The 12,760-nt window shown below is 32.0% G+C and overlaps 1 protein-coding gene across 1 annotated transcript; it reads right to left on the bottom strand.

The window, feature by feature from the left end:
* Window positions 1-464: 464 nt before the first annotated feature.
* On the bottom strand, window positions 465-1,917 carry LOC135958661 (uncharacterized). The gene has a single exon (XM_065509554.1). It carries the CDS (start codon window positions 1,915-1,917, stop codon window positions 487-489), a length of 1,431 nt encoding a protein of 476 aa, XP_065365626.1. The 3' UTR covers window positions 465-486.
* Window positions 1,918-12,760: the final 10,843 nt, after the last annotated feature.

The following is a 12,760-nucleotide window of genomic DNA, read 5'->3' as shown; positions in this document are numbered from 1 at the left end:
TTCGAATTTATTTTACAAATTGATTTTTTGGTATTTTTTTAATATTTGGGTTGAAATCTTCAAAAAAAAATCAATTTCCCAAAATGTTTTAATTTTCAAAAAAGTACCTTTTGTGCGGCTCCTCATATCTATTTATGTATCTAATAGTCACCCAAAATTATAGGTAAAATCACTAGTTAGGGAAGGTACAACCACAACCGCTATTTACTAAATATTAGCAATCCACACAACAGAAACTCTTAAAATAAAACTCTTTATATTTAAACTTTATTTTAATATATCCTGGATACAAGCCAAATGGCTTCGCAGGATGAACTATATCTCAGTCAATTTGTCAGTATACTTTTTAATCGAAATATATTTCGAGTTACATAAACTAAAAACTAAATGAAAAAAATGAGAAAATTTAAATGCAGCTAAAATGTTTCTTTAACTGTTTAATTAACCAACAATATCTATACTTAATATTTAATCAGCCTCAGCCTTCTAATCATCCTCCAGAAACTCCAGCTTCTCAAACACTTTCTCTGAACGTTCTATAATTTCATCTTTCATACGCCACAAACTTAAATCCACCACAGAATCATTTAAGGTTTCCTTAATATCGGGCTCGCGATAATGTTGCAGTTGAGCTACATCGGCATCAAATGAATAACTGCCACACACATTCTCTGCATACCGCATAGAGAAATGATTGTGTGTGGCTATAACACTGTCCGTACTATGCAAACATTTGGTAGCCCAATCGGGTCTTATATGCTCTCTTACACGCTCCACATGCTGAAGCATATAGAAATATTCGGGTATGTCTTTGGTATAACGGGGTTTTTCCGGATACCGGGGAAAATAGATGCAGCGAAAACAATAACTGGCATATGTTTTACAATTCTCGGTTGAGACAGTTTCACCAAAGGCCATTAAATCGTGCCAGTTTGTGGTATTACCCAGAGGCATCAGAATCTCATCGGTATCCACCACAGCCACATATTTATAGCGATACATATTGCGATACAAACAATCATTGTAGGCTATCACTTCGTGTAGAATATAAGACCAGCCATTCTTATCAATTTCCAAGTGTCGGAAGTCATGCAAGTTGCTACCCGCTGTTGACAAACTCATCGGTCTATATTCAAGAAATCCTGTATCCTCATAATATTTCAAAACTTTTGTGGTATTGGGATGTACTTGTAGCTGGTACATGAGTATTTTCTGTGCCCCCAAAGAACGCATAGTTTCAACGTATTCCACAATACGATGCGATATATCTACATGAGGATAATCTAAGCCTTTCACACAAACAGCAAATTCTTTTCTGGGCTCGTCTGGAAACAAGGGATTATATGTAACTCTCACATTATTGGTGGCCTTGTCACAGGGATTGGCTACCAGTGATACAGTGCGTGGTACTCTATCCTTATGTTCTGCTGGCAAAGGACATGCTAATAAATGGGCATAATGGTATTCCGAACTATGGCCCCATTCATAGTACCAGATTTTATGCATTTCCTTCACGGGTGCCACAATTGGTTGACGTTGCTCATCATACCACAGCTGGCAATATGTTAACGGATACTCTTCGTCTGTTTTTCCCAATAAATTAATCATTGTTAGTACGCGCACCACAGGTTCATTCTGCACCACAGCGGGTCTATTATCCAAATAGGCTCCAAAGATGTAATAGGAAATATTGCGGTTTTCATACTCTTGCCAATAATCATTGTGTATTTTGACATCGCGCAAACGAGGATACCAAGCACATGAGCTGTTAAGGTTGCGACTTGTATAGTCTGCACTGTTGAGTCTTTCAATGGGTAAATAAGGAATGTCCTGTATAACTTTTTCCACAAATGCATCTTCATCGGGAGCTGTAAATAAAGGAGAGCGAAATAAAATGAAATAAGTAAAGAATTTCATTAGGTTAATTAAGACTTGTAACACAATTTTGGATTCTCAACAGAACTAGAACAGAACTAGAACAGAACTAGAACAGAACTAGAACAGAACTAGAACAGAACTAGAACAGAACTAGAACAGAACTGAACAGAACAGAACTAGAACAGAACTAGAACAGAACTAGAACAGAACTAGAACAGAACTAGAACAGAACTAGAACAGAACTAGAACAGAACTAGAACAGAACTAGAACAGAACTAGAACAGAACTAGAACAGAACTAGAACAGAACTAGAACAGAACTAGAACAGAACTAGAACAGAACTAGAACAGAACTAGAACAGAACTAGAACAGAACTAGAACAGAACTAGAACAGAACTAGAACAGAACTAGAACAGAACTAGAACAGAACTAGAACAGAACTAGAACAGAACTAGAACAGAACTAGAACAGAACTAGAACAGAACTAGAACAGAACTAGAACAGAACTAGAACAGAACTAGAACAGAACTAGAACAGAACTAGAACAGAACTAGAACAGAACTAGAACAGAACTAGAACAGAACTAGAACAGAACTAGAACAGAACTAGAACAGAACTAGAACAGAACTAGAACAGAACTAGAACAGAACTAGAACAGAACTAGAACAGAACTAGAACAGAACTAGAACAGAACTAGAACAGAACTAGAACAGAACTAGAACAGAACTAGAACAGAACTAGAACAGAACTAGAACAGAACTAGAACAGAACTAGAACAGAACTAGAACAGAACTAGAACAGAACTAGAACAGAACTAGAACAGAACTAGAACAGAACTAGAACAGAACTAGAACAGAACTAGAACAGAACTAGAACAGAACTAGAACAGAACTAGAACAGAACTAGAACAGAACTAGAACAGAACTAGAACAGAACTAGAACAGAACTAGAACAGAACTAGAACAGAACTAGAACAGAACTAGAACAGAACTAGAACAGAACTAGAACAGAACTAGAACAGAACTAGAACAGAACTAGAACAGAACTAGAACAGAACTAGAACAGAACTAGAACAGAACTAGAACAGAACTAGAACAGAACTAGAACAGAACTAGAACAGAACTAGAACAGAACTAGAACAGAACTAGAACAGAACTAGAACAGAACTAGAACAGAACTAGAACAGAACTAGAACAGAACTAGAACAGAACTAGAACAGAACTAGAACAGAACTAGAACAGAACTAGAACAGAACTAGAACAGAACTAGAACAGAACTAGAACAGAACTAGAACAGAACTAGAACAGAACTAGAACAGAACTAGAACAGAACTAGAACAGAACTAGAACAGAACTAGAACAGAACTAGAACAGAACTAGAACAGAACTAGAACAGAACTAGAACAGAACTAGAACAGAACTAGAACAGAACTAGAACAGAACTAGAACAGAACTAGAACAGAACTAGAACAGAACTAGAACAGAACTAGAACAGAACTAGAACAGAACTAGAACAGAACTAGAACAGAACTAGAACAGAACTAGAACAGAACTAGAACAGAACTAGAACAGAACTAGAACAGAACTAGAACAGAACTAGAACAGAACTAGAACAGAACTAGAACAGAACTAGAACAGAACTAGAACAGAACTAGAACAGAACTAGAACAGAACTAGAACAGAACTAGAACAGAACTAGAACAGAACTAGAACAGAACTAGAACAGAACTAGAACAGAACTAGAACAGAACTAGAACAGAACTAGAACAGAACTAGAACAGAACTAGAACAGAACTAGAACAGAACTAGAACAGAACTAGAACAGAACTAGAACAGAACTAGAACAGAACTAGAACAGAACTAGAACAGAACTAGAACAGAACTAGAACAGAACTAGAACAGAACTAGAACAGAACTAGAACAGAACTAGAACAGAACTAGAACAGAACTAGAACAGAACTAGAACAGAACTAGAACAGAACTAGAACAGAACTAGAACAGAACTAGAACAGAACTAGAACAGAACTAGAACAGAACTAGAACAGAACTAGAACAGAACTAGAACAGAACTAGAACAGAACTAGAACAGAACTAGAACAGAACTAGAACAGAACTAGAACAGAACTAGAACAGAACTAGAACAGAACTAGAACAGAACTAGAACAGAACTAGAACAGAACTAGAACAGAACTAGAACAGAACTAGAACAGAACTAGAACAGAACTAGAACAGAACTAGAACAGAACTAGAACAGAACTAGAACAGAACTAGAACAGAACTAGAACAGAACTAGAACAGAACTAGAACAGAACTAGAACAGAACTAGAACAGAACTAGAACAGAACTAGAACAGAACTAGAACAGAACTAGAACAGAACTAGAACAGAACTAGAACAGAACTAGATCAGAACTAGATCAGAACTAGAACAGAACTAGAACAGAACTAGAACAGAACTAGAAAAGAACTAGAACAGAACTAGAACAGAACTAGAACAGAACTAGAACAGAACTAGAACAGAACTAGAACAGAACTAGAACAGAACTAGAACAGAACTAGAACAGAACTAGAACAGAACTAGAACAGAACTAGAACAGAACTAGAACAGAACTAGAACAGAACTAGAACAGAACTAGAACAGAACTAGAACAGAACTAGAACAGAACTAGAACAGAACTAGAACAGAACTAGAACAGAACTAGAACAGAACTAGAACAGAACTAGAACAGAACTAGAACAGAACTAGAACAGAACTAGAACAGAACTAGAACAGAACTAGAACAGAACTAGAACAGAACTAGAACAGAACTAGAACAGAACTAGAACAGAACTAGAACAGAACTAGAACAGAACTAGAACAGAACTTCAACTCAACTAGAACAGAACTTAAACTGAGTATTCTCTAATATGGATATTGTAGGGATTACCTTTTCTTTATTAGATATTCAAATTTTCAATTTACCTTCACTTTTATCTAACTTTAATTGTCGTTCTCTTTTTTCTTTAAAACTTATAACTTCATAATTACAGCTAGTATACAGAAACACAAAAATTAATGCAATTATTAAAAGAAATACGATTTTTAAATGTGCTACACCTTTCCGCATCGTTAGTATTGTAGACTGTCGTGATGGCTTTGAATAGGATGATTAATGTTACAGAAAAAGAAGTTCAGGAAACAAGCCAATATTTTGGGAAATATTTAATTGTTTTAGAGGTACAGGTAGTCATTTTATCAGCACTTTAAAAGTAACATTTTAAAAGAATTTATGGTATTACTTGATGCATTTTGTTTTCAAGAATTTCGATTTACACTGAGGTCTTTTTTAAAGATATTAAAGGTAATGATAAGGAAAAGTTAAGAATGTTAATGGATTTTTTAGATGTTATAAAAAAATATTTTAACAACACTTAATTTACTTGCTTTGGAATTTTGTTCTAAACTTTTTGCTGTTTAACTGTAGATTTGTTTGAAATAGCCGTTAAAAGGGGCTTTAGTAAGTTTTTAGCTTAAAATGCATATTTCAATCTTGTTCAATATTTAGAACAAAATTTGTGTTTTTTGGTGTCTGATAGCAACAAGTGTCTGTCTACTTCTGATAACTGTCATCTGCACCCACTAGTATATCTATGTACATAAACACTTAATTGATAAAAGCACAAATATCACAAAAGTTAAAATCAAACCCATTTATGTAATTAGATAATTTGTTTTCCAAAAATTACAAAATAATGTTAAACAATTCTTATTGATAATTTATGTTTTTCTTTCCTGTTCACTAGTTTTTACCATAAAAGTAAAAATTAATTAATATGAAGACTTTAAATTTATTTTTTATACAACTAGTTGACCGCCCCGGCTTCGCCCGGTAGCTATTTACTAATATTAGTTCTTTAAGTTTATCCAACCCTGCCTGTTCGTATTTATTTGCAAGTAAAATATCTAAATTTGTACTGCATACTTTAGGGGCTTTTTTATTACAGTTGACTGGACTCAAAAAAGCTGGTTTTAGCCGTAATAAAAAAAAATCAGCCAAATCGCTCCAGCCGTTCTCACGTGATGACATTACATACATGGACCATTTAATTTTTATATATATAGATATGTTTTTTAGCTTTCTACAAGTGCTCAACAGTATTTGAACAATTTCCAAATTTTGAATAGTTTTATTTGTTTACCTTTAAACAATAAAAAAAGCTATACAAATATTGGATTTGAAAACAATTGTTTGAAAATAAGTAAGAGAGTTTTATTCGGCTTCACCAAAGTAGAAAAAGAGTTTTTTTTTACTAATTTCTGTATAAATATTAGATTAACTTTAAATGCTCACATATTTAAACAGCTGAAATATTCCAAATACAAAGTAAATAAGAATAAGATCACATTCTTATTTTGTACTACGATCGCTCTATATAAAACTGCAATCATAACTCCAAAACTATAAGAAGTTTCTTAAACAAATTAAATAAGAAAACAAAACGATCCTCCTTCAAAAAAACCCTAACAACTCAAAATCTTTCAGTGAACGCGCTATATTATCCAACACGATCATTTAAAGACTCCTTAATATTGTGCTAGCAGTAATTGGCAATAAAAGAATAACTTCCACACACATACCACATCAAATGTAAGGAAAATGGCCGTAGCACGATCAGTACTATGCCAACATTTTTTTTTACAGTTTTAATTATTTTTCCTTAAATTTGTTTTGTTAAAGCTGTTTTGTTTCAAAATTTATATTTTTTTGTTTCCATTTTACCTTTCCTTCTATCCAATTTCAAGTGTCGCTCAACTTTTGGTTTTACTTGCACAACATTAAGACTAGACGCATATAAAAATGCCAAAATTAGGATGACAGCTACAGCGAAAATTATTTTTAAAAATTTAACACTACTCAACATAACAAATACCGCAAAGACTATCGTGGCACCCTAATTAAATAAGACTAAACTTCATGTTATTAATAACAAAACTTCATAGAATTAAAGCTCGATTCATATTAGTTTTATCAATAACTAAAAACATTGAAATATTTATCATGTTTATATCCACCATCCAAAAAAATGGAGGGCATATTAATTTTGTCATTCCGTTTGTAACATATAGAAATATTGGTCCTCATAAGATTCTAAGACATTCTAGCTATGTCCGTCCGTCCGTCTGTCTGTCTGTTGAAAACACGATAGGGATCAAAAGAAAGGAACATGATATGGTCTGTTTGGTATTGAAAATGGGCAATATCGGTCCATGATTTCACCGAGCCCCCAATGCAAATGTCACCCCGGAATACTGTTTGAATAGCCATAAATATGTTGATTATGTTAGTTCTAAGTACTCTGAAGTACTGTACAAGATCTCCCTCAGAAAATGACTTGAACATGCATAATTAATATCGTAATGAAATTTGACATAAACAAGAATCTTAATCTTTCTAACAACTTTTGTGAGAATCTGTCCATAATCAGTCCCATATAACCCCTATATCAGCAAAATATTTTATAAAAAAAACACCCACATATTGATGTTAGGTATAATGGATTCGGCACAGCCGAATATAACACTCTTGCTTGTATCTATTTGTATTTGTTTTATCTCAAACCATATAAAAAACATTAAATTACACAGTTTATCATTTGCTGTATGCATCGGCTCTCTTCAGCACACCTAAATTTACCACTAGAAATGATAAGAAATTGACTAAAACTATTAATATAAATCAAAACAATTCAACTGTAACACAATCGAAATAAATCTTTTATTTTAATATGAAATAAAAAAAGAAATTTCTTTGAAATCTGATTGAAACTAAACAAATTTATAGAAAAATAATCTCTCACTTAAATTTTCAAAAAAGAAATTATCGATAACTTGACTTTTCCAAAGATAAGTTATCGATAACTTGAGTTTTTCAAAGAAATATTATAGATAACTTTACTTTGCCAAAGATAAAAATATATCGATAACTTTAATGTTCTACAGAAACGATATCGAAAGGTTGTCATTAGGGTTTTTATCCCGGGACAAATTTCCCGGGAATTTTGCCAGTTTTTCACTACCCGATTCCCGGGATTTTTAGTCAGGATTCCCGGGAATTAAAAACTGACGATACTACAAAGAAAACAAGTCAGAATTCTTTTTTTTTTAAGAAACCGAAAATATTTTTTTTTACAGTTTTTCGTTTATATCTCGGCAATAGTAGACCGCTTATTATTATTTATTTGGGGTTTTTCGAATGAACAGTTAAAAAAAACATATGGAAAACTGCACGACCTAGAAGTAAAGGCGAATAATCTTCATTGCCAAGATTGATCGGTACGAATTATTCCAGAAAACACTAGTAGAATAAAGGGCCTTGGTATTTTCAAGTATAAAATTGATTTTGGCCATTTTGGTAACGATGACAGCTTTATAATGAGTGTGTTTTGTTTTAGATCAACATAAATTTTATCTCTTAACAGTTCAAAGGCTTAAGAAATTTTTCCAATTGATTTTGAAAATGATTAAAAGCTAAATAAAACTGAATGAAGAAAAAACATTTAAGTCAATTTGTAGCAGATTTTAATCAACAAAAATATAACATTCAAAGTTTGAATAAATTTTGTTATTAATTAACTTCAAAATTAATTCAATTTAAATAAAGCTTTTGAAGGAAGCCAAAGAATTAGATATTGCGAATGGATTTATGAAATGAAAGGCTGACATTTTTTAATTACGGATTAAGATTTTAGTGAATTAAGCTCAAGTTGAATTAATTAATACGAAGCTCTATTAATTACACTAAGTTTTTATATGAAATTTTGCTATAATATTCACAGTTTATAGTATTATTATATATTTCGGGAATAGCCGGGTACCCGGGAATGTAGAGGTCGGGAAATTAAAAACCCTAGTTGTCATTCCTATAAAAATTTAAAGATAACAATAATTTTATGTAGAAAATTTATCGACTACACGAATTTCCACTTGATAATATTAATTCTCTTATTGATAACTAACTTCTCTACAGAAAGGTTATCGATAACTTGAAGTTTTTATATAAAAAAGTTTAAATTTACATAACAATCATATTGATAATATGAATTTTCTAACGAAACCCAATCGATATCTTAAATTTTCTATAGAAAGATAAAGATATTGTTACGTTTTAACCTTTTCAAAACGTTGGTTTATTTCCTTTAAATAAACCGCATACTTTTAATTGCAAATAAAAGCCATTTAGTAGTTTGAAAATGGTAACACCTCTTTATTTATTCAAATGTACAACAACAACAGAATTAAATAGTCACTCAATGTTTTTTATACACGTTTGTAAATTCGCAGAAATACAGACACAATTTATAATGTACACGAGTTTACTTGAAAAACACAACACACTTTATGGCACTCAGTTGATGTTTATTCGAAAAGCGTCTCTGATAAACTGACTCACGACTGCAAACTCTGCCACTATTTATAACACTGCCATCTGCACTCTAGATTGTTCTTTAACTGTCAAAATTCGAATATTCTAGATCTTACTAATACATACGCCATCTGTGCTGTACTTTCTACAATGTTCTTTAACTGAATATCCGAATTCGAATACAGCGTTGCCAACTTACGATCAAATCAACTGAAAGCTTTTATTTAATAATGCCCACAGATATGTTACAGTTTGCTAATACAGCACTGTTATTTGAAAGCATTATGCTACTTTTAAATCAGCCCTTAAAATCGTTATATTTGAATTCAAGTACAATTTCGTAACAATAATATTAAATTTCTATAGAAATCCTGACATTTCTATGGAAAAGTTAACGACTACTAGACTTTTTCATACAAAAGTTTTCACTAACTTGAATGTATCGATAACTTAAATTTTTCACAGAAAAGATATCGATAATTTGTCATACCTATAAAAATTTATTGATAACATTATTATACCCTACACCACCATAGTGGGGAGGGTATTATGCGTTTGTGCAGATGTTTGTAACGCCCAAAAATATTAGTCTAACACCCACCTTAAAGTATACCGATCGACTTAGAATCACTTTCTGAGTCGATTAAACGATGTCCGTCCGTCCGTCCGTCCGTCTGGTTGGCTGGCTGGCTGGCTGGCTGTCCATGTAAACCTTGTGCGCAGAGTACAGGTCGCAATTTTGAAGATATTTCGATCAAATTTGGTACATATTACTTTTTCGGCACAAGGACCAAGCCTATTGAAACTGGCTGAAATCGGTCCATTATTTCACCTAGCCCCCATACAAATGTCCCCTCGAAATTGGACTTTATCGGTCATAAATGTTTAATTTATCTATGTATCTACACAAATTTCGCTCCAAATAAGTTTTATATATACAAAATTCATGTCACCAAATTTTGTTACGATCGGTCTATAATTAGTCATAGCTCCCATATAGACCCGCTTCCGAAAATCACTTTAACGTGCATAAATCGCTTAAAAATGTTGGTATACACACAAAATTCAACATAGTTAACTTTAATATAGACATAAATCACACGACCTAATTTTATGGTGATCGGTCCATAATTGGTCATAGCTCCCATATAAGGCCCACTTCCGAAAATCACTCAAAAATAAAAATTATTAAAATTTTAAAAGAAAAATATTTTTACTCATTTACTTGGTGTAGGGTATTATATGGTCGGGCTTGACCGACCATACTTTCTTACTTGTCTATATATATAAAAGAGTAACGTTACTGACTCACTGACTGACTGACTTACTGACTGGCTGACTGACTGACTGATTCATCGTCGCACAGCCCAAACGACTGAAGCTAGAATCATGAAATTTTAACTGTGGGTTCCTCCCTCCCCAAAACGATCCGATAAGAAGGGATTTTTGGAAATTCGAACGTTTAGAGGGTAAAAAAGGGTAAAAATGGGTAAATTCGGTAACCTTATATATTAAAAACTAATAAAGATACAAAAAAACTTAAAATTGCATGTTACTCCATTCAAAAAATAAGCTGACAGGTGTTTCGTACTTTTTCGAAATTCGAAACTTTTAGGGGAGAAAACGGGTAAAAACTGTATTTTGGAACTTTTTTGGCACCCTATGTATCTTTTAAACCAATAAACATAGAATCAAATTTTAAATCGTATTCTTTACTTAGCAAAAAATAAAAAATATAAGTTTGGTACTTTTTGGATAAAAATTGTGTTTATTTTTGGTACTTTTTCATAAAATATGTTTTTCTATAATTTGACATAGACATCGAATGTTTTATTATGAGCTCCCACCACGTTACAGAAATTTATTTGAATAAAATTGTACCACCTCAATGGGGATAAAAAAGGTGCCAGAAAGGGGATAAAATCGGGAAAATACATTATATTTGAAATTATTAAGCCAATTTTGATAATTTTTTAACGTTGGTTCCTGGATTCATACAAAAATTAACTAACAGGGTGTTATTTGGAACTCGAGTACCAAGGTGTATTTGGGCCAAATCCGGGTAAACAGTTTGGTACTTTTTTTAAAAACATATTTATTCTTGGGCACATTAACACAGATTTTAATATTTTGAGACAAGCCTGTAGCATAAACAGTTTTGGCAAAATGGAATATTTTTAAATTTCAAACTGAGGGGTGTTCAAGGAAGAAAAGGGAAATTGGTACTTTTCTCATAATGGTACTTTTTTAACATTTTAAATTATTTCAGTTATCGACATTAAAGTTAGCTGATATGTATCTGAGTGAAGTTAGTGTTAGGAATAGGGGATAATATTTAGGTACCAAAATGTGTGAACTGAACTATAGGTACTTTTTTAATGGTACTTTTTTGAAATTTCTATAACAATGGACTTAGAAACATGAAATTAAACATATATGGTCCTAACTGAGTGAGAATTCTAGGGGGAGACTTTTTGGTACTTTTTCTTTATTGGAAATGGTACTTTTTGTTATTTCTTCACCAATGAACCTAGAAAGATGAAATAAAGCTTATATATAAACCGAGTGAGTGGGAAACCACAAGTGTGGGTGTTTTGGTACTTTTTCTATATTCTAATGGTACTTTTTGAATTTACTATAATATAATGCACCTAGAAATATGAAATTAAGCGTATATGGTCCTAAGTGATTGAAAATTCAAACGGATACCTCATGGTACTTTTTGTTTATTCTAATGGTACTTTTTTTAATTTTCTATAGCAATGGACTTAAAAACATGAAATTAAGCATACATGGATTTATCGATAATATGAAATTTCTATAGAAATCCTGACTTTTCTATGGAAAAGTTAACGATAACTTGACTTTCCTGTAGAATACATATCGATATCTAGACCTTTCCATAGAAAAGATATCATTAACATGAATTTTTCATAAAAAAATATATCGATAACATAAATTTTTAACAGGAAAGAATCGATAACTTCACTTTTCCATAGAAAATATATCGATAACTTGTCATTTCTATAAAAATTTATCGATAACATGAAATTTCTATAGAAATTCTGACTTTTCTATGAGAAGTTAACGATTACTAGACTTTCCTGTAGAAAAGATGTCGATTTTTTTACTTTTTCATTAAAAAGTTATCATTAACTTGTAATCGATAACTTGAATTTCCTATAGATAACATTAATTCTATACAAATTTTTTATCAACATGAATTTTTTTTTACAAAACTTAATTATAACTTTAATTAGCTATAGAGCATTTACTTTAATGTTATCAATTTTCTGTAGAACAATTAACTAAAACATAACATTTCTATATACAATTTATTAATAACATGAATTTTGTGAAATTTTAACAATGTCATCATTGTCAACATGTTAAATGAAAACAATTGAAGAAATCGTAGTTGATTTTATGTAGACTGTTGTAGAATTGTGCTAAATTCAGTTTATACATAGTATTTAAACAGC

Source organism: Calliphora vicina, chromosome 4, assembly GCF_958450345.1.
Source record: "Calliphora vicina chromosome 4, idCalVici1.1, whole genome shotgun sequence".
Classification (NCBI taxonomy): domain Eukaryota; kingdom Metazoa; phylum Arthropoda; class Insecta; order Diptera; family Calliphoridae; genus Calliphora; species Calliphora vicina.
The sequence above is the reverse complement of the archived record's forward strand: the minus strand, read 5'-3'. Positions and strand labels throughout refer to the sequence as shown.

Excerpts from the sequence above, each read along its gene's own strand:
- LOC135958661 (XM_065509554.1), bottom strand. The coding sequence starts at position 1,917 with ATGAAATTCTTTACTTATTTCATTTTATTTCGCTCTCCTTTATTTACA.